The 24192-nt window shown below is 31.2% G+C and overlaps 1 protein-coding gene across 1 annotated transcript; it reads left to right on the top strand.

Annotated features, from left to right (window-relative positions):
- The first annotated feature begins 656 nt into the window (after positions 1 to 656).
- LOC132723326 (cubilin-like) lies at positions 657 to 22996 on the top strand. Its single transcript, XM_060708010.1, has 16 exons — positions 657 to 871; positions 1324 to 1417; positions 4156 to 4254; positions 5526 to 5695; positions 6008 to 6111; positions 6777 to 6879; positions 7149 to 7337; positions 8102 to 8314; positions 12177 to 12329; positions 12510 to 12558; positions 12854 to 12980; positions 14908 to 15032; positions 15885 to 15960; positions 17887 to 17998; positions 19119 to 19261; positions 20822 to 22996. The coding sequence occupies exons 1-16, from the start codon at positions 778 to 780 to the stop codon at positions 20987 to 20989; spliced, it is 2019 nt and encodes a 672-aa protein (XP_060563993.1). The 5' UTR covers positions 657 to 777; the 3' UTR covers positions 20990 to 22996.
- The last annotated feature ends 1196 nt before the right edge of the window (positions 22997 to 24192 follow it).

Here is a 24192-nt window from a genome sequence, read left to right on the forward strand (position 1 = left end):
TTTCTATCGGAACACAGAATGACGCCGCCTTGGAATGGTCAGCTAGCAGCTTATGCACTGCTTGGGAGAATGATTAATTCATTGGTGCACCAAACCTCACTCTTTCTTCCAACATGTTCCTTTTTGGTTACAAAATGTGAAATAAGTCAAACACAGAAATGATCATGTAAATACATATAAAAGAAAACCCAAAAAAGTACTAAATGTCATAAAGGAAGACTTTTAAACAAAAATAAGCATGCACAGCAAGAAAATCACCTACAAAGGTCCGATAAAGAAAGGGAGAAGAAATCCCCAAAAGACGAATATTATTAAATCTCCCGCCACCTTCGTATTAGAGTCTAAACGCGTTTTCATGCTTCTGCTGATCTTAATGCAGATCATCTGAATGCACGAAAATAAGTTTAATTAATTATAACCTTTACTAGAAAATATAATTAAGCGATAAAATTTCATGTTTCGTTCACAAGGATTGAAGGGCATGTGTATGTGTAATCCTGCTTAGCTAGCAAACACTTCAGTTACTTTTATGATAAAAGGTATTAGTACAAGAGGTTTTCTATTGCCTAAGTTATTATTACTCTGTAAACTCTATCTAATGAAATATTTTGCATTAGAAAATATATAGGTCACATCCTGTTTTTTTTTTGTATTTATATATACTCTCATATAGTTGAACAATTATATATTAAACAGTTTCAGATGTTTCGTTAAACTGCAGTTGTTGTTTGTTTGTTTTTTGGATTATAATCATTTAAATGTGTTTGTAAAATCAAGATGTATGGATTTTACTGTTTGTGTTTTGCCCTTCTAGTAACATTTCCAAATTTTCTTAAAGCAGCAAAACAGAATTTTCGTTTAAAGAGAGAAGGTAAGTTTACTTTTTATTGTCTTGCTTCAATTTTAAAACTAAATAATGTTCGCCGTCTACTGCTGACTTACGATATGATAATAAATTTTATCTATGATTTTTGCGTATCAGACGTTATAATTTTTTGTATATAGCTCCTGTATGGATCAACCAAGGACTTTTACGCACGCAGTCCGTTAAGACAAAACTTTGTCGTTGCCTAATTTCGAATTTTGTTCAATTTTGCAAACGATAATTCCTAAAACCAGAGCTGGATAAAACCAAAATGTATGAGAAGTAAGAGGAAAATATTGACTTCAGACATGCTCATTAAATTGTCCACTAGGTTTGTGACACAGTATTAACCTTGTGACAACAGAATTAATCAAATCACTCTTACAGCTATGGATTTTACTTAACGCTGCCGTTTGTAAAGAATGTTGAAATATTAGAAGGCACTGTTCTATTTATAGAAATGTGTGGCGGTGATATTGATTTGGAACTCATGGGTGGTGTTGCGGAAATTCGGCTCAGAACTGAAGTGAACAGTGACGTAGAATTTTACAGGTACTTGTTTTTTTTTTTGTCGAGTTCTTCAGTTATTGTCATATATTCTATTTTTTTTTCTTTTCAAGCAGATGAATAATGCTTTTATTTCTCGGTGCATATTTTTAATCATTGACTTTATGTCAAGTTAAAGTGGCGAATTACGAGCGTTTATTTGACGCCTCTGAAATAGAATTTTGCCTACATGTTGTTTTCTTAATATAAATAGTTAAAATATGATGGTTTAACGAGCAAAGGGTTTCTTGCATTTTCTGTATCATTTATATTCATATTAATTATATATATATATATAATATATATATATATATATATATTATATATATATATGTTTCCCTATGCAAGAAATTGTTATTAACTTATACTTTAAATTTTCAATAGAAATGTACATGTTTGTTTATTTCTTTAAGTGGCCCCAGTGTGTGGCTAATTTCCATCCTGGGAACATAAATATATATCAGATAATGAAAATGCGTTTATGCAAACTAGTATAATGTACTGTAAGAGGCATGAGAGGTGTTACAATTTTATAGCATCTCTAACGAATAGGAGCAGTCAAACCTTGTATTTTATTGGTGTTTACTTTATTTTAAAGGGATCAATCTTTTTCAAGATTCTTATTTATCCGAGATGCTTGGCTGATGGAATGTCTCAATTTTTCATCATCCCTTATGTACAGACTTAATTAAAATATGAAAAACAAGATCAACAAGGAAAGGCGGCGTTCAAAGAACGCAACCCCCATATGACCCAGCAACAAGAACCAATGGCAAGGAGCCCAGGCGGACCCCAAACATAAAAAGGACAGGGCAACGACACGTTAATCATGAAATGATAAATAATTTGTAACTGATTAGGAATTCAAAGAAAATAATAATAGGCCCACAAAGGCTAAGGGGACAGGAGACCGGGGGAAGGGGGGTTTAATCAAAGAAATAAAAACTAGAGGCAATGGGGAAGATTCTTACCTAGACGAAAGAAAACAACAAGGGACACAAGCAAAAGTGTCACCAAAACAGTATGAAACAACATAGACATACATCTGAGGAACACAGTGGGGCGCCGCCTTGGAACGGTCAGCAGCATAATAAACCGAGCAATTTTTAAATCATTTTTATTGTTATAAGTGCTTCCGAGGGATCACTTTAACAAGATTTTACATCACAACAGCAACTGTCAAGTGCTTTGTGGCAGCTGAAAACAACTGCCTCGTCCTTCACTTCACTGTTGTTATATTTTTTTTTATTTTTTTTTTGTTCGGGAGCATTGTTTCCAACAATTTTAAGTGTTGAAAATTGTGTACCGCCAAAACTTGTGCTAGGGGCGTGAGGGATGTTGCACTTTATCATTATCCTTCTTGTGCAGATTCAATCAAACTGTGTCTGCAATTTCCATGTGATTTTGTTGTGATTGGTGCTTCAAATGAATCATATTTTATCCAGGTTTTTATATCATTTTAAGCAGAGTATAAACATGATGCATTATACATGTATTTCAGCTCTGACCAATATCATAAATATGACTTTCAGGAAGGTACCTAATTAAGAAATAATATCGGTCGTTTTAATGCGAAAAGAAATTAGCCACTCAGGCCTATGACCTTCTTGGTCATTTTCTAAGCATCAAAACTCCAAACCGGTGATTTAGACAAAATAAGGAAGATGACTAATGCTATTTTTTCAAGCGGAGATTACTTCCGGTGCCGATTGTCGTATAACGCTGTTCGATTTCGATCCCTGATGATGATGAAATATAGAAATTATTAAACAAAAAAAATATTAAGAAAAAAAACTTTATTTTATCAAGTTTTCAATATTTAAAATTTACGTGTTAGACTGGATTGTATTGTGTTTGCATCAGTGATCGATTAATCATTCTTGTCAGTTTAAAATGACGTCATTCAAGCGCCTTTATGAATGAGTTGACGCCGATTTTCATATAAATTCAGATTAAACCTGTCGCGTTAGTGTATGTAAGATATTATTTTAGCATTGTATGAAATGAAAACATTGTAAGGACGGAAAATATCAATAAAAATGTGTTATTATTGCTGTCCAAAAAATGTGAACTACATGTTAGGGAGATAAAAAATACCAGCCACATATACATTTAGTCCCTGACCAGTGTTTATTGGCAGTTTAACTCCTTTTGTTTTCTTCTTCTTCTTTGTGTATAGTGACAAGAATTTATATTTGACATAGTATTACATGTATATTGAAAGAATGATAGGTCAACATGTATTTATTTTAACAGAATTTTCATTTTTTTTAAATCGTTTTGCTCCCACAAAGTGGGAGCATATAGTGTTGCACTTGTCCGTCCGTACGTCCGTCCGTCCGTCCGTCCGTACGTCCCGAAATCTTGTGAACGCAACTCCTCTTAAACCGGATGGCAGATTTTGCTTAAACTTCCAGGGATGAACAACCTTAATGTGTAAATGGTAGTAAAGGAAGGATTTTTTGCTGCGACCAAATTTAACAGAATTATGGCCCTTTGTTGATTTGTTCATTATATACTATATATATGTTGTCAGTGGGGGCATCCGTGTCCTTTGGACACAGTTCTAGTTTTATCTTTTATGTTTCTCTGCACATAATACGTTTAAAAAGACAAAGAGCATTAAGCTTAGTTCAAGCATGCTATTCTCTTTTATAGTTTGGATCAATAAAAACAAAGCAATGTTCTAATCTGAATTGATCTGTAAAACGTAGAACTTAAAAATTGATCACTATATATTTCAGAGATTCCGAAGAATGTACATGGACACTAAAGACGGCTCACGATCATTTTATGATTTTAAAATCCGACTACTTTAATATTGAAAAGAGTGAGAACTGTATGTAAGTCAGCAATACTTTTCTTATGTTAGATGCGCTCAATATCTGATATAACGCTTCTTGTCTTTACACAACATTACACAACATTATGAAAAACATCGAAAAGATGATTGTATAATATTAGGAACTATGATAGTAAATTTGTGTGTACTTATATTTATTTGATTATACCTTTAAAAGATAAGATCGTGTTCTGTCAGTCAAATATGCTTCATATTTGCTATGCAAAAATGCCATGCAATAAGAAAGCAAGCAAAGTTAGAATTCATATATACAGTTTTGGACTACTATATCAGATGCTTATTTTTACGGCAGTCAGTATTTCAGTTATAGATTTTAATATCACAAATCAAAGTAATAATACTGGTTATTTTCGCAATAAAATGCTACTTCGCTGTAAGAAAAGGCATCGAAAAAGAGTTTTTTAAAGATAAGTGTATACATTAAGAACTTTTACGTGGTAAATTTGTATGAACGTAAAAATAACTATTTTATTTAGTTTCACCAATCAAACAATGTGCTTTATTTAATTTCAACAACGAAATATGGTTCTTATTATATTTCATATTGGGCCAGGCAAAATAAAACAAAGAATGTGCAACATCGGTGTGACCCGATTGAGTTTATTCTTTAATGCATATTTCCTTCTCCGTTTATGCATAGACTGTTGTTCAGAAAGATATATTAATGTTCAAATTTTGTTTCACGAAAACAATTTAACCAAGGACAAATCTAGGAACATATCCAGTTGAAAAATTAAAACAATTTGTTAAAAAACAAAAATTCAGTGAAAAAATATTTATTTATTATTTATTGGAAATAACATGAATCTTGTCAATAATGTATGAAACGCCTTTCTCATATTCAATTATTTTGTGTATCAAATTTGAATAAGTAGACCAAATGCATATAAACAAATGCCGACAGTATGTTTACTTTCATCGTCGGCAATTGCCACAAGAAACGTCCAGTGCATTTTATGTCTGTGATCTTATATTAGCCTTATATAAGTCATAGAATCGCTTACACCAAATGAAAAACGAGTGTCCTTAGGTTAATTAATAGGTTAATTAATTGCTCTTTGTTTATTTAATCTTACGGCCTTCCCGTATGGAGCTGAAGTAGTATCACCCTTTATTGGAAATATGTAACAATAATATATAACGTCATATTTTGAGCTAAAAGCATTTAATAAATACAAAACTTTCTGTGAAATACTTCCTCATTAATGTTATAGTTCCTGTTATATATTTATATTGTAATTATTTTGCAAGTTCGGACTATGTACAGATTACAGAAAAGGGCGTCGGTGGAACAATAAGCAGACACTGTGGTTTTGATCCATTGACATATATCACATTCGGAAACATAGTACAACTACAATTCAAGTCGGACGATTCAACTCAATACAAGGGTTTCAAATTCATCATTAAGTCGGTGAAAAGTAATAATTTAATTTGATTGTGATTACATATCTGGATTTTTACTTTCAAAATATTTTATTTAATATATTCGTTTAAAATGATTTCTTAGCCTTTGGTCAAACAGTAGTGAACCCCTATAAACCCCCAGTCGGTATAAATATGCATTCCACTCGTTATAATACCACTTTACCTTTCATTTATGTTCATCATTAGGTATGAAAGCGAATCTTACTGGATATAATTTTGGCATGTTAAGATCATTGGACGTGATATTTGAAATACTCTTGGTGAATTTTTCTTGTTTACAAAAAATTTTCTTCACCTATTTGCAGAACTTTCGGATGACTCTTTTTGCATTGGTAGTATATTAAGTGGCAATAATTCGAGCATAATGAACAAAGAAACTTCAGGAGACAGTTGTTTTTACCGAATACAGGTGAAATAACTATATTTAATAAACAGAAACAGTAATTTAGACAGACTTACATCTGTGATTTTATACAATGTTAACTTTATCTAATACTAGTAGTATTCGGTTTTAAAAATACTCAAAATTTTTTGTCTCTCTCAGAATAAGTTAACACGTCGTTACGTAAATATTACGTGGATAGTAACTGCCTCCGTGGTCGAGGGGTTAGAGTCGATGACTTCTAATCTAGTTACCTCTCTGGCGTGGGTTCGATCCCCGGGAGATGCTTTGGTAGTTTAGCGCGGAGGAAGGTAGTCTAGTACTGGTGTAACTCTCAAGGAACGATGGTTAGGAAACTACCAGCCTATATGACTGAAATACTGTTGGGAAAAGGCGTAAAATGAAACAAACAAACGTGAATAGTAGCAGGATATTGATAAAAATTATTTCAATTGGTTATAATTTATGAGATTATGCCGTTTTGCAAGAATGCATAAGATGTATGATTAACTATTAGATGAGAAAAAATATATACATTTAAAAATTAAAAATATCAGTTTTAAAGAAAACAAAATGAAAAAAAGTAATTGTACATTTTATTTTGTAATCATCACATTTTAACTTTCTCTATGTCATCTCCCGTACAAATTAAACATATATTAAGTGTGATGCTAGCAAATAAGGTTTTGCAGGCACCAAAACACAATGATATAACGCTGACCCTAAAAGTGCTCGATTTTGGCTCAGCTAGTTGTGAGGAGGAAAGTATAATCATTTATGAAGGACACAGTACACGTAAGTTTTATAAAATACTATCATTCTATAGTGTGTTTAATAAAACAGGAAATGTCGTTGAACTTTAATAACTCAGCTCACAATTTCTTAGACTAGTATTTTTTTGTGTTTAGTCTTACCTTTTTTGCAATAAAAACTTTACGTGAACACTTTCTATATCATTTTGCAAATTAGCACTATATTATAGTATAATATGAATAAATATGTCTAAGAACGTTCAAGTTAGTCAATTTCTTTCTTTTTAATGTTGTTTTCAATATGATTTTCAGAAGGAAGACCTTTAGGTACAATATGTAGTGATAGTGATCTCGGAATACAACCATACCGTGCAAGTTCAATGTTTATTGAGTACAGGAATCCTCTTAAATTAAAAGGCGAACGTTTCAAAATAGAATACATGTTTGTAGAGGACAATTTTGTATCATCAACGACCACTTTTTCGGTTAGGGGAAATGATGGTAATGCTTACTGTTTTAATAAAACACAACAACAATAAGATACGTATTAAATTTAAAGAAATGTGTCTATGAAACGTAAATCATTTCCAATTTAATACAAAGTAAAGTTATTGCTTTTAATGGAATGTGTTGAAAAATAGTATTATTTTTTATTATATTATTAAGAAGGCAAATACTATTCCATCAATTGGAAAGGTTACAAATTTGGGTTTAGTTGGAGAAAATCATATTATGTTTCACTTTTTAGATAATTACAAAAAAGTAAACTTACGCCTCACATGCGGAGAACGTCTTGATTGCCATGGCTGCAATTTAAGACAGTGGCTTTGAATTTATTGAATCTGTTTCCACATAGTGATGAAGACTTGGTACCTGCCAGCGATCAAATTATGATGTTAAACAATTTAAGAAAACAGAAATTTAAAGTAATATTAGGCCACTAATATAACACTTAAAAGATTGTTTATGTAACGGAATTATATTGATAATTCACCGCCAAATACCATATCCTTACATAAAAGGCTATGTAACTTATCAATTAGCCCTTTTACGCCTAAGTGTATGTACACAACCACAAACGCGCACGCACAATTGAATAAAACTTAAATTAATTGCTAAGTTATTGTATGCATTAAATAAACATGGTCACAAAATGAAAAAAAAAGAACACGATGTCTTGTACTTTTATGACAATATTCAATTTTGCGTTTTCTACAAGTGTTCATTATTTTTATGAATAATTATCATGTTAAATTTACTTTCAGACACTGATGGTTTGTTTAAAGAAAACAGTATAAATAGTGGTATCAATTTATGCACTGGATCAAAATACAAACACAACAAAAAGTGGGCAGTTGCGGTTTGTAATGATAATCTTCCTCGTCATGTAATACAAATAGAATTCGACTACTTTGACATGGAAAACTCAGATGACTGTATCTTTGGTTCATTGAAACTTTTGGCAGGAGTCAGAGAAGGTATTTAAATTATATTATAACATTCCTCGTAATGTTGTCACTCTACACAAAGAGGAAGAAAATGGTGTTTAACTTCCAATAAACAATGGATAGGGACTTCATGTTTATTTGGCTGTTATTTTTCCCCTCGATATTAAAATAGTTTAGTTTCTACGTATAACTTGTAAAACACAATTTGTTGACATTTTTATGTGGCTAGTTGTCATGATAAAAAGTGGTCTAAAAGCCCAGTCGAGTTAGTTCAGATTGGACCAGATTAGAAACAAGTTGTACACTTATGTAGAATTAAAAATGTAAAAGTCATTTATTTATATCCGACATTTGACTGGTACATTTAGGCTGTTTCGACATTGTCAAATATTTCATATCATGTTAAAAGTTCACATTATGAAAATAAATCTATGCAAATACTCAAATCAGTGTTCGTCATTCATTTGAATTATATAAAATATGTTTGACTAAGTAACTTTAAAGTGCAGAATGCAACAATCCTTCCTATCATATAAAAAATATTTTAAAAAAGATAATTTCATGAATAATAAGAGGATATTTTTTCGTTTGAGTGAAATATGGAATATGTTTTCACGAAACATGATAAAATGCCACATATTTTCACGAGCCGGGACGGCGAGTGAAAATATGTGGCATTTTATTATGTTGAGTGAAAATATATTTCATATTTCACGAAAAACGAAAAAATAACCTTTTTATTTAATTTCATTATCAAAGAAAAATGGTTATGAACCCCTTTGCTTTCTACGCAACTGCAATTGTACAGCGCGCAATAATATAATTATTGTCTTGTTTTCCACGCGATATTTAGCGCTACATTGTGACGTCACGTAAACAACTCTTTACACGTCTGTACAGCGTTAATGACTGAATAAATTAAAGATATTGGTGTTCGGATTTATTTTCTTAGTTAGACCATTTTCTATCATTCTAGATAGTTTTCAAATCGAAATTCAACAAAAAGTTGTTTTGTATTTATCAGATTTTTCAAGCAAAATGGCAAAAGAAGTCCCTTAAAATAAATATGAGTTTTGACTCCACCCACTTTCATATTTATATTTCATATCTATTTTTTAAAAATATGAAATATATTTGACTGATATAGCACCATATGTCATGGGTAAAATTAAATAAGTAATGTTATTTTCTGTTCCCTTTCTATTTGTTTCTTTTTTATGTATATACATTGTATTTTCTCTAATAACTATTTACAACGCATGAGGTCAATTTACCGAAAATTAGTATAGCATATACATGTAACATCGACAACTTTTAAAGCAAATAAGATATACAGTGAAATAAAATGTTCTTGTTATGCTTTGAGTTTTACCATAACTATTTGCCATTGTATTTACTTTACCAGACACTTTATATTGCGGCTTAACAATGCCTTTCTTTTTAGCTGTATTAGAGTTTAAAAACATTTCTGTTATCTGAATCATTATCATCTGTCACTGAATCTGACTGAATAACATTATAATTATACTGTTTGTGACTGAGGATTGCTATTTACTAGTATGGCATTAGAGTCTGATAATTCTGAACCAGTCTGCGAATTTGTTTCTTCTGCTTGTGCATTACTTTAAATTTGTCATTAATTGAAAATTTGTTGCTGTTGTCGGAGATGATTTTGTTATTCGGCTAATGGAATATCATCTTCACTATCAGAATTTCACCTTTCCTTTCTTACATTCTTAGCAACTTCGGGCAACACTGATTCCGGTATTTCTGAAGTATCATCAGGATGGCTATTTCAGGTGTAACTACATATGTGGCATTTCTTCTTGGTCGACTAGTATTATCTGTTTTAGGTAGAGGCCAGTCAGTAAAATTCGCAAGCCTTATTTGTTCTGCGTGTACCTTTACTGTTGAATTGTCAAGCTGATTTCTTATTATGTTAGTTAATGGTGACTTTTTCTCAATTATTCTATGAAATGGCTTCCAATTAGCATCTAATTTACATTTTTACGAAAGTTTTCATGACATACAGCATCACCTACCTCAAATTTGATATCTTTCTGCGGTTTAATCTGCATAACTAGCTGTTTTGCATTTTTAAGGTTCTTATATACAGACAGAAAAGTATTATGTTGTTCTTGTAAGGCAATTTTGTGATATTCCTCACCATGATAACGTTGCCTTGGTTGTTATAACAGGTCAACGGGCAGAATTTGATCACGATTATGTAACAAATAAAATGGGCTATATTTCGAAGTTCAAGATACATTGAAACGAAGTGCTGCTAGATGAATATGCCATTGTTTGAGATTTCCCTTGATTCTTTTAGCTAAGATATCATGTATGACATGGTGAGAACCTTCATTTTTCACGTTGGAAGCTGGGTGATAGGTAGTTGTAAGCACGTGATCAGTTTGTAACTCTTAAAGAGTTTCTTTCAAAGCATTACTTGTAAATTCTGATCCATTGTCTGTGGCAATTTGTAAGGGACATGCAAAACAGAAAATGACATTATTTCATTATATATATTTTTTTTAAAGATTTTATTAGAAAGGAAGGATTGTTGCATTCTGCACTTTAACGTTAATTTAGTCATACATATTTTATATAATTCAAATGAATGACGAACACAGATTTGAGTATATGCATAGATTTATTTTCATAATGTGAACTTTTAACATGACATGATATATCTGACAATATGCAAAGCAGCCTAGATGTACTAGTCAAATGACAGATATGTATAGGTTAGAGTGCATATTGGGTGTTCTTCGTAAATAAGAAAGCTAAAAAGGAGGGAAGCGAAGCATCCAATATGCACTCTAACAGGCTTAGTGATCCGCCCACTTGCGTTTTATAATATAAAACGTCCAGTTTATATAAAATCTGTTCTATTAAGATTTGAAACCTGAAAATTTGAAAAATCCTCGTCGGTGATTGGTTAAAAAAAATGGCGAGCACTAAGATTAAATAGTTTCTACGTATAACTTGTAAAACACAATTTGTTGACATTTTATGTGGCTAGTTGTCCTGATATAAAGTGGTCTCAGTCGAGTTAGTTCGGATTGGACCAGATTAGAAACAAGTTGTACACTTATGTAGAATTAAAAATGTAAAAGTCACTAGTGCGTTTTATTTCTACTAACATCTCACATACACTAACGCCACAGTTTTGATCCATATCAATTATTGAAATTGAGACAAATAGACGCCAATTCGTAAGTAGTGTAATGATGTTATCATAAGTATGCTGCTCATTCATCAAGGCGCCAGAATGATATCATTATAGAATGACATGGGTTGGGTTTGAGTAATGATAAATCATGACAGTACAATCCAGTCAGACATGTAAGATTAAATTGTTGAAAAATTTATAAAAATTTGAATAAAAAGGCGAAACATGTTTTCATACCATTTTCTTTGTTCATTGTTTTACCTCTGTGACAGTAGGGTCCGAAAAAGAACACTATTATACGAAAATCGGCAGCGGAAATAATCTACTGTTGGAAAAATAGCGTTAGTGATCTCCCTTATTTTGTCTTGTTTGAATGGAAATAATATTGGTTCCAGTGTTGTTAATCGTCTATTTAACACCAGTTGTGTCGTTTTGATGCGAAAAATCCTACGCATCAAAACTCCAGACTGGTGTTAAATAGCCGATAAACACTACTGAAAACGATATTATTTCAAAATCATTTTTTTTTATTTTTATAACAGATTGAATGTTATATTTATATCTGACTTTCCAAGAATGCATACGTGCAAATTTACATAATTCGAAACGGGCACTTATTAATGGATTTATACTTTCTTTACCGAAATACAGTCTCATGACTGATTTTTTTTTAAAATCCTTATAAAAGTGATGACAATTTTATCCCATATTTTTCAGAAACATCTTTTCTTAATGAACAATCTTGCGGAAAGAATAAACATGGACACACTTTTGTAACAATGGGCAAATCACTGCGTCTTGAAATTAAAACAGATGAATCATTAGCCCTTAAGGATTTTCTGGCAAAAGTTTCATTTGTACCAGATACAGGTAAGTCAGTATGTCTTTTTTGTTTAATGTCATTTCAAATAATTACATGTTCTATCTATAAACATTTTCAGTCTCTATTTGTTCTACACAGTGTAACACTTGAAAAAATTTGACCAATTGACTTGTCATTTAAGAAGCTTTTGGAAAGTCTTTCTAAAACAAATGAATAATTCATTGTAGAATGTATATGCAAAGACAAAATGGAATGCACTCGGGACAACACTGAAAAGTATGTAACTTTAAATCAAATAAAACGAAACCTGATGTTTCCTTTTGACATGTTTGTATTGATTTATAGAAGATGCTTTCCATTTTTAACTGATATCTGTGGACAAGAATCTAAAGTAAGTTAGATTATCATAAAACTACTTAAAATTTGAAGTTTCAACTTAAACAGTTCTTGAGTTAATCTCTGCAATGCACATAAAATCCAATGTCTAAAAAAACATTGTTAATATAACGATTACATGGCAAATTTTCTCGTACATTTTTGTTCAAATATGACTTTTTATTTGATTTTATAGATGTATTCACGGAAAATATTGTGATACAAATATATGTCAAAACGGCGGAACTTGTATCCAGACTAGTTCTGAAGAGAAATGTTACTGTCCGGGAGGTTTCAAAGGAGACGACTGTTCACAAAGAGATGTAAGAATAATACAGTGTTATGTATATAAGCTTTATTTTAAATGTGTTTAGTATCTATTTTCTGAATAGCTCAGTAGGTAGAGTGCAGAACTGATAATTGCGATGTCGTGGGTTCGATACCTACTCAGGTCACTATCATTTTTAATAATTTTGTTTATTTGATGTTTATATAATTTTTCATGTTCATTCATCTTCTTTCAAAAAAGTTCTCTTCATGTTCATTCTGGAATATTTTTTCTCTAAGTAGTTGAGTATTCTAGATTGTTCATTGATAGTATATATATTGAGAAGTGTTTGTACTTCGCGGTGTGTGTGCTAATTTGTGATATAGTGTAATGTTGATATACTAATTGTGTGCTATTGTACTTAAGATATCGTGAAGCTTACATAGGAATATATAAGTTTGGATTCTGTAATTCTGTATGGGAAGTTTTTTGGACATATTGTGATATTCTGCTGTGGACATTTGACATTGATTGAATTAGAGTTGTGGAAAACAATTGAATCTCAAACTGTGAGTTAAACTTTAGGACGTTTGTTAAATTTGATTTTTTTGATTTTGTATTATTGTAAATAACTGTTTTTCTTTAGTTAAAAGTTGTAAAATTTGTTGCTGGTTTCGTTTAGCTCGTAACAACAGAAGTTAAATTGAACATTGAGAGTTCCTTGATGTCTTTGATGTTCTTTAAAATGTATTCCCAATTCATTTTGGTATCGTTATAATATTGTTATTTTAATCATCGTCATGAAAATATACTTCGTTCGTTGAAAATTGCTCATTCCCGTCACCGTGTACCGCATTTCTTATCCAAATTGTTCCAATTTGTTAAATTTGAATCGTGGATAATTGTGAGTTAAAGTTTACTTTTATTTTTGTATGATTGTAAATAACTGTTTTTCTTTAGTTAAATATTGTAAAATTTGTTGCTGCGTTATCTTCTCTGTTGCGTTTAGCTCGTAAAAACAGAAGTTAAATTGATTATTGAGAGTTATCTTGATGTCATTGATGTTCTTTAAAATGTGTTCCCAGTTCATTTTGGTATCGCTATTGTTATTTAAATCATTGTCATGGAAATATACTTCGTTCGTTGAAAACTGCTAATTCCCATTACCGTGTGCCGTATTTCCTTTTCGTAACTGTTTCATATTTAGCTGAACTTTCCGAAGAAAAGTGATGCTTTTGTCATGACTCTCTCGTCGGCGATGGTATCAACGTTGGTTAACTTTTTAATTACGGCAATCCTTTCATCTCAAACTTGGTATACATGTTCATTCTCATAAGAGAACGCAATCTTTTAAGACAGCTCATACTCCTAAAATTAGTTTTTGCAAAATTATTTTCCCCTTTCAATTAACACTTTCTTTGCCATTGTTAAACTTTTTATTCAGGTGCATTTTTTCAGCAACTGAAACTATTCACTTCCAATTGGTAAAATAGGTATTCGATGTTTAAATATGTTGCATTTTCATCAGAAAAAAAGTTCTAAATATCAGTTTTGCAAAGTTATGTTCCTTTTTTTCAAACCGGAAGAAAAAAGAAAATGTTGTAGACTCGATCAAAGTACAGCAGCCGGTTATTGCAAGCTTACCTAATCGCCATTTAGTAAAACGCTCGATGTTATCGTTATAATCATTTCCTTGTTCAAATACACGTTTTTCATTCATGAAATATTTCTCCTTATCCAGTTTAATTTAGTGAGCTCATATATAAATGTTCTCTCTAACGTTATTCCCTGAATAAAAACTTGAATACCGTTAAGTTACATAAAATTTGTAAGTTGTAACTGAATTAGATAATAAGGAAAACAGTTATAATTTTGTTTACTTCCTGAAACTGTTTGTTTTGGCAGTGACAGACATGTTTTGTATAACTTTATCACTATTTATTCAGCTGTCTAAAACATGTTTAAAATATTTATTTTGCAAGGGTGAATTTTCGAACAAAATAACATTCATCAGTGCACCCGTGGACCGCACGGTAAAGAGAGGTCAAGGTCATATCGAAGAATGTCTAGTTGAAGTTCCATATGAAGAGGAGGTAGAATATAGTTGGTAAGAGAATTAGCATTATAACATTTGTTTTTAAATTAATGAACTAAAAGAGGAATCAACAAGGTGAAAGAGTAAAATTTGAACAAATCTAAATGTTGTAGACTTTAATATTAGAAGTAAAGGGTAGTTTGTAGCTGTAGTATTGATTAAAACAAAGTTATCAATAATAATTACAATATTTATTGTAAATCAAAGAACTCAATACTGTAAATAATACTTCTTTGAACATGCTAAGTCTTGGGATTGCTTGTTTAACGCGATATACAAATGACTTTCGTGGAATGTCTAATTTAAATCATTTAACACAAATAATTGTGAAATATGAATTAAACAATCATTAAATTAGTGGTTATGATATTGAATGAAATTAAAATTCAGTCGCCCCTTTAAACAATGAGATGTACAAATTTTGCAAAAACTTTAAAAGCAGAATTTGTTCTAACAATTTTAAAATTCTTAAAATATGTCCTATCGCCAATGCCGAAAGTGGCACATGATGTATCGATGAAAAGACAGAACAACCAGCAGTTTAAATGATCGGCGGGGATTAAATTAAATAGTTATATACCAAAATAAAACATGGGCGTGTTGAATTGTAAGAACCATTCATGCCTTTTTCGAGCTATAAACGTACTGAAGTGAAAGATTGTTAGCATTCATAGCTAAATACCACTTAAAATATAGTTAAATGAAAATTAAGCATAGTATATAATGAAAATAAAAAAAATGATACCTTAAACATGAAAAATTTAACAAACTAAGAACAAACAGAAACAACATAAATTTTGCAGTAAAAATGACTTTTGGTGTTGCAATACTTTATAGGTACATTTGATTTTTTTTAATTTCCAGGACATTACAAGGAATATTAGTAAATCCGTACAATAGCACAATAGGATTTGGAACTCATCCGGATGGAACATTACAGGTGCGTTATGAATATGAAAAGGTCTGTAGAGTTATTTCAAGGTGAATTTGGTTACAGTATAGTCTAAAATAATTTATTACGATATATAATGCTGAAATGTTTCTTTTGAAATGAGTTATATAGTGAAGTAAGGGATATTAAATTAAGGTATTTGCTTGTCACCCTTCTTAACACTATGTACTAAATTTACCATTTTTAGCTCACCTGTCACAAAGTGACAGGGTGAGCTTTTGCGATCGCTTTTCGTCCGGCGTACGTCCGTCCGTCCGTAAACTTTTACTTTAATGACATCTCCTCATAAACCACTATGCCAATTTCATCCAAACTTCACAGGAATGTTCCATTGGTGGTCACCTTTAAGAGTTGTTCAAAGAATTTAATTCCATGCAGAACTCTGGTTGCCATGGCAACCGAAAGAAAAAAACTTTAAATATCTTCTTTTAAAAGACCCTAAGAGCTAGAGCTTAGATATTTGGCTTGATACATTTTCTAGTGAGTGTCTACCAAGTTTGTTCAAATAAAAGCCCTGGGATCGAAATTGGCCCCGCCCCAGGGGGTCATTGATTTTCCCTATATGCATATAGAAAAAACTAAAAAAAACTTGTTTTAAATAACCCAAAGAGCTAGAGCTAAGATATTAAGCATGAAACATCTTCTAATGAGTGTCTACCAAGTTTGTTCAAATAAAAGCCCATGGGTCAAAATTAGCTCCGCCCCAGGAGTCATTGATTTTCCCTATATGCATATAGTAAAAACTTAAAACATCTTCTTTTAAAGAACTCAAAGAGCTAGAGCTAAGATATTTATCATGAAATATCTTCTAGTGAGTGTCTACAAAGTTTGTTCAAATAAAAGCCCTGGGTTCAAAATTGGCCCCGCCCCGGGGGTCATTGATTTTCCTTATATGTGTAAAGCAAAAACTTTAAAATCTTCTTTGAAAAAACCCAAATAGCTCGAGTTTAGATAATAAGCATGAAACATCTTCTAGTTAGTGTCTACAAAGTTTGTTCAAATAAAAGCCCTAGGATCAAAACTGGCCCCACCCCAGGGTTGTCATTGTTTTTAACTATATGTGTATAATAAAAACTTAAAAAAATCTTCTTTTAAAAAACCCAATGAGCTAGAGCTTAGATGTCTTTTACATTTGATATTTGGTTAACTTCTTACTTTAAGTGATTAAATAGGTCAAGATCACTGGTACTTAAAATAGATGTTTTAGATACTTTATATATTGACTGTTTCATATTTTGCCAGTAGAAACATTGGACAATTGATTAAGGTCAAGGTCACCTGTGCTAAAAACTGATTTTTAAACTTGCTTTAAAAGCAGTTATCTTTTTTGACCGGGTCATTTCACTTGTGTCAGGTGAATACCATGGGTTTACCTCTTTCATTGTTGAATAATGGATTCCTTGGGTCAAAGTTAAGGTTATTTATTTGTCGTTTTAAATTAAAAAATCATTTTGCGCATTTGTCTTAAACGCGATAAGTGTTTCTTTTTTTGTTTTTATTTGTTGTTGTTTTTTTTTTGCCACGGAAATCATCAGTACACTTGTTTTATAAACATGCACTGAAGAATAATTTTCTGAAGAATACGCCGACGCTGTTAATACACACCTAGTGTAAAAATTGATTCATGCCATTCTGTAAAGATGAACTGAATAAAAATTAGATTATTATATTTTAAATATTTCAAATTGCAAAGCGTAGCATTGATTCTAATCATAAAAGATAAAATCGTATATAATGGTAATGACTTTTAAGCTAACTGCTAGTTTATATGTTACTGTATGTTATGAGATCACGAATAAAAACTGCATGAAAAAAATGTAGGTAGTGACCGTCCCGTTTAATTGAAGAAGAGCATTGAAGGTTCAAAATTCTAAATAGCTAAAAGCATAAAATTTACTTGCGTTCATATTGAAGATTGACAAGTTCTCGGACGAAATGGAGGGGCAATATTCATGTATTGCTACAACCTCGGTCGAAACAGTGAATCACACTTTTACGTATACCATTGCAGATGATTGTGACGTCAGTAAGTTCTTTTTATTTTAACTGATTTTTCCAGCTAATAACTCAAGCTAACTTTCACATAATTTTATGAAGTGAATGAAAAATAGAGTCAAATAAGCACTGGATAATGTTTTAGTTCAATCTCATTATCAGCTCACAACACCCATTATATGTGGTCTTTTTTAATTAAAAAAAAAACTTCAAGATTTCTGAAATCAAAAGTATTGCACGTAAATAATGCTAGTACTAAGTCCTTTTTATTTCCATGCGCGAATATAGATGGAATTTGTATTTTCCATACAAATTAAGATTTGTCTTGTATTCTGATATGCTTTGTGATTTGTAACAAAACGCAAAGAAGAAAAAGCCGGTGTTAAACTACAGTTACAAATAAACACTTGGTAGGTACTACATAAATATGCAACTGTCCTTATATTTTTTCCTCCCTTTAGGTAACAAAAATAACGATTTTTATTGATATTTTCCATTTTCCATATATTTTCTGTTCATATGATAATAATAATGGCACACATACACAAACGCTACAGATTTTATCTGTATCAGTTCAAATAAAATAATAAAGAAAAATCTACGGCAATTCCAATAAAGCAAAATGCTGTCATCTAAGTATTTAAGTCATTCATAGACACCAGAATGACGTCATGACAAACTGACTTGGGTGGGTGATGACAATATACTGACATCGATGTTAACACAATACAATCTAGTATTACACGTAAGTTTAAATTGTTGAACAATTGATAATAGTCCTTAAAGAATAAGGTGAACCTTTGGTTTTTATTATTTCCTTTTTGACAGAAGCGTGGTTTATTAGCCGATAAACACCGCCGAACAAACTTATTATAAGCTTCTACTCTTTCATCGGACCTTGCCAAATATTGCCTACTTTTGAGAAAACTGATATGTCTTGAAACAACAGTCTCAATTATTAAAATAGTATTCCATAGCAGCAACGATGCGTTGTGCGTTACGTTTTGCACTTTGATATATATCATCTTTTCAAAAACTTGTTTGTAGTATTAGTGCAGTATTCAACTTTATATGCAATGTAAATACAACAACACATTGATGATTTAAAAAAGAATAAAAAACAAACCAAAAGCGCTTTTATTTTTTATAAGGAATATACCCAGGACCACAGTCAGAGATCAAAAAACCTAATGAAATAGCTTTACTTACGTGCCGCGTGAACCATCGAGTAAAAGAAGTTAGATGGAAGAAAGATGGTGTTTACATTGATTATAACAAAGATGATAGAATCAAGGTACGTTTTCAAATGCGATATACATGTAAATCATGAAAATAATTAATAGAATTGTTGTCTTGTTTCGTATATCTTTCTTATCATTTTTTTCTGAACATTTTATTATCATCCGTACGTAAAGGTTAGCGTTATGAGTTGTTGAATATATTTAACTATTGAAAGACTTTCTATTTTCTGTTTTCACCACAGGGCGTATACAAAGAATATTAATAGCCTTTAAATAAATAATGACATTTAGTGGTACAGTAACATTTATTATTTGTCAAAAGATTTGAAAATTATGTCTGTTACTTAAAACTGAAAATATGAAATTGAAATAATGCAATATGTATAAGGCATTTTTAAATGACAAGTTAACAAAATGTAAAAACATTGAAATAACGAAAGCAAAAATGTGTTTAGTGAACTATAATAAGTTGAAAAAGTACACATTTTGACATTTTTAATTTGTTTATGATAATGAAAATATCTGAGACATTCACATAACGGGTTTTTACGAAAATACGACAAAAGTATATGTTGACGGTATACCAGAATGTAATAGTAATTGCAATAAGAAATGATAAAGTAAACTCATATTAAGCTGCTTTTCTTTCATTGGACCTGCGTCTTGCAAATATATTCAAGAAATCGATTTATATATTAACATGTAAAGTACGAGCGAAGCTGAAGTCCTTTACAACGAAAGGAAGCATTTTCATGCAAGCACCGTAAGCAAACAAAGCATGCGAATGATATTTACAAATATGTCAATAATGGTGTTTGTTTTCAGTTTTAGTTCGTTAATGGAAACATATCGTTTTGTAATCATGGCAAAGAAGTGATAAAAAGGACGATAATAAGACAGTCAAATAATACAGTTGACTCATCAAATCATTTTTTAACTTGAAAAATAATTGATATATTATATTTTATTAAAGATAAGAATTAAAGGTAAATAATTGATTGTTACTCTCTGCATAATGACCTGAGGGTCAAATGCAATAAGGTCGATCTGAGGTATATTATCACATAACGGCGAGCAGCAACTAAGTATTAGAGTCTATAATATCTATGCTCGGTCTGGAATGAAATACGGTGTTAAGACATTGCCGTTTATCTTTGTTGAAATTGACAGTTGTTATTATGAGGTTGTTTTTGTCATTTTGTGCGTTCGCTCATGCACTCACCCATTGTGGAAAAGTGCCGAGTAGCAAGGTTTTAAATTTACATAATTACTTATCGTAATTGTCTTTTGATACTCTAAATTTAACTACATATATTAAAAAAAGTATTTAAGTACATGTATTTGATGAAAAAAAATGTGTAAAAGTCATGCGCCTTATTTTATGTTTATATCTATAATTTATTCGTTACAACATAGTGATATTTTACTTTCTAATTGATCGTTATAAAAAATAAAAAATGTTATATTTTCTTGTTGTTTGTCTCGAGTTACAATGAGGCAACTTACTTGTATATAAAACCATTTTTACCGTCATAATGAGACAGAGTAATGTATTATATATTATGTTTACAAGTCATTAATAGTATTTATATAAGTACACAATAATCTTACAGAAAATGGCTAATAATTATTTACTCATCTCAAACGTCCAAACATCGGACGCGGGAGTTTACCAGTGCGAGGCCGAAGACTACAACGGTTGCTATAGCTCCAAAGAAGGCAAACTACAGGTAGTAAATGTGAAGTCTCATGGAAAATGTAAGTTCAAATATTGCTTATAAATTTTGATTCAATTAACTTTCCTTTTCCATAAATATAAACGCTTGTTAGTCTTACGGTAATGCTTTTATTATTTTGGCTCTTTTCATAGAAATAGTTTCTGCAGAATGGTAATACTTATTCTAACGTCTTTACGTCACATTCTTGTAGAAAACTCATAAATTAAATATAAAATAAATCAGGTATGTAGTAACGTAATATATCTTGCTTACGGCTTATAAGAATACTTTATAAACATTGGCAATTAAATCAAGTTTTAAACATCTTTGTTTCCGCTATATCTTAAGATACAAAATAAAATTTGTCAATGTTTGTTTTAATCATTTATTTTACTTGATATGATCTGCACATGGAAAAAAATACTAGTTATCCAAGGTAGTTCTATCAGTCAATATTTAGGCCCCCTTTAGGCGAAAGTGGGATATTGTTTTGCAAATGTTAGCGATCGATTTAGTTCGTTTTAACTGTAGCCTTCGAGCTTCATCGGAATGGTCACCCTAAAAGACCACTACTGTTTTAAGGTGCCGATTCTTGAAAGTAAATGTCACAATGACCTTGAATTTTAAACTTTTTAGCTCAATAACTTAAGAAACATGTGACCTTTTACATTAAACATTTAATGTACGATCGCTGTTATTGAGTTAAATGCGTCTTTTGATTTTGGACCTCGATAAATAAAGGCCAAGGTCAAAGTGAAAATGACAGTGAAAACTATTTTGTCATTAACTTAAGAACCATTCACTAATTTGAGAACTATTTAACCTATTGAAACTTTATAATTATGTTGATTAATCTTATAAATTTATGGGTGCAGTATTTTGTGCCGATGCTTAAAATTCAAGGACGCAGTGACCTTGAATAAAAATTATTGGTGTTCAACAATTTTTAAAATCATTTAACCCATGGCATTCAAACTTCAAAAGATAATTACCTTACTTGGACGCCGATGCACAAAGATCAATGTCAAAGTGTCCTTGAATGTATGAAATATTTTTCCTCATAAATTGAGACCCATTTTACATATAACGTTCAAATTTCATAAAATGATAAGATCGCCGCCATTGAGAAGAAGACCCCTATGGTTTTCGGTCACCAACACGTGTAGATCAATGTCACAGTGACCTTGATTGTAATAATTGTTTCCTTTCAAATACTTGAGAACCGATTAATCAACAGTCTTTTACTTCAAATGATGATTACCCTCATACATAAAAAATGTTTTGGGTACCTGTGCATAATGGATGTCACAGTGACACTGAATGTAAAAAAAAATGTTTCAATGTAAAAATTATGGGCACAAATAAAAATCAGTATTTGAAAGTTTATTAAACAGAACAAATGTACAAAGTAATATCTATTCTACTATTTTGTGTTTACAGATATAATAGAATTGCAAAGTGACATAAAGATTGAATATAAACTTATCAAAGTTATGGACAGCTTAACTGTACACATGTCTTTTATAAGATTAAGGGATATTATGATAGAAATTTTGTTTACAGTTCATTAACTTACTCAGTGGTTTTCATAATGTTTACTTATTCTTACCATTCATATGTTATAATATGGTGATAGTGGTCAGACATGGATTTTTTAACTAAGATTTAAGGTTCATTTTTGCTGGTTATAAATCATTTTATATGACAAAAGTTTTACCAATGAATGGGAAAATAGACCATCTTTATATTTCTTGGACTTAAATTACAATTAATTTCTTGGTTTCTGACATTTTGAAGGATATTGGATTTTTTCTTATTGAACAAAGGATTACTTTCTACATGTACACAGACAACTTTTGGACATTCAATGGACTGTGTAAACATTCTACACTGGAGTTCAGTGTGTTAATTACAAAGGAATTTGTAACATTTGCTAGGGTATTGTGATCATAAGGATTAAATTGCATAACAATTGCATGACATAGCTGGACTCTGATCAAAAGGTAACAGTTGATAATTATGGGTATAGATATACTGCTATATCGTGCAAGAATAGGCAGCTTTAACCTGCAATTACACAGTAGAGCTAGAGAGAAGAAAATATGTAAACATAATCTCAGCACTTCTGGAACTGCTTGATCTGTTTTGTAATTATATTATGGTGTCTTACATTGCTTTTAATGCTTCACAGTAAAACTCATATCTCGTTGATATATTCATCTCCCATTGAAATTGAATGTTCAGATTATCAACACCTTACATTTTCAAAAGGAACAATACCCGACGTATAAACTTATGGTAGTAATCGTTATGCTTCATATGCTAGCAGGGTGCTACTATTGGCTGCAGATATAGAGCAGAATCCGGGTCCAACAGAAGATACACAATTAATTCTGAATGCTATTTCTGATATTAAAGATTCTTTAAAACAGATGAAGAATGAAATTGTTGGTGTTAAAATGGAAATGACAAATGTCCAGACAGAACTTACATCTATTAAATCAAATATTAAAAATATTGAGGCAAATCAAGTAAAAACTAATACATCTATAATTGATATACAGAGGCGTTTAGAAAATATCGAATACAAAAATGAGATTCTCGAAAGTGATATTAGAGCTATGGCAATGAATGATGAAACGTCGCAGGAGCGTATCGAACAATTAGAGAGACACATACATGTAACGGAATCTGATAAGCTGAAAGGATCATTAAGAATCTTTGGCCTTCAAGAAACAGAGAATGACCAATTTTCCTTAGAAGCTTCCGTCAATGAATCAGTATTTTCTGCTTCTCCTCCTAATGCAATGTTAAATGAAAATTCAATAAAATCTGCTAGAAGAGTTGGTAAAAAAACTGGTAAACCTAGGCTAGTAATAGTGGAATTAAAAAACCCAGATGACAAGTTCAAACTTTTAAAGTATCGTGATCATCTCAGGACTGCAGGTATTCGACTCTCTAATGATCTTACATACTTACAACGTCAGCAGTTGAAAGAACTTAATAATAGAGGTTTACGCGGATATTTCAAGAATGGTAAATTGGTAACATATAAGCCAAATCAACCTACCAGGCAACAAACAGACTCCAACAGGAGATTTTTACACGCTAATCGACATAGTTATGCAAGTGTTGTAAGCGGTGCAAATTCATTTGACATTGATTACAATATATCATCAACACATGGGGAATACAAAGAGGCACTATTGATTATACCAAATAGGATAACGGTCAAGGCCCAGTAAAGAAGCTATCTCTCCTTTCAT

The sequence above is a fragment of the Ruditapes philippinarum genome, unplaced genomic scaffold, assembly GCF_026571515.1.
Source record: "Ruditapes philippinarum isolate M1 unplaced genomic scaffold, ASM2657151v2 ctg2253_1_1_1_1, whole genome shotgun sequence".
NCBI classification, from domain to species: domain Eukaryota; kingdom Metazoa; phylum Mollusca; class Bivalvia; order Venerida; family Veneridae; genus Ruditapes; species Ruditapes philippinarum.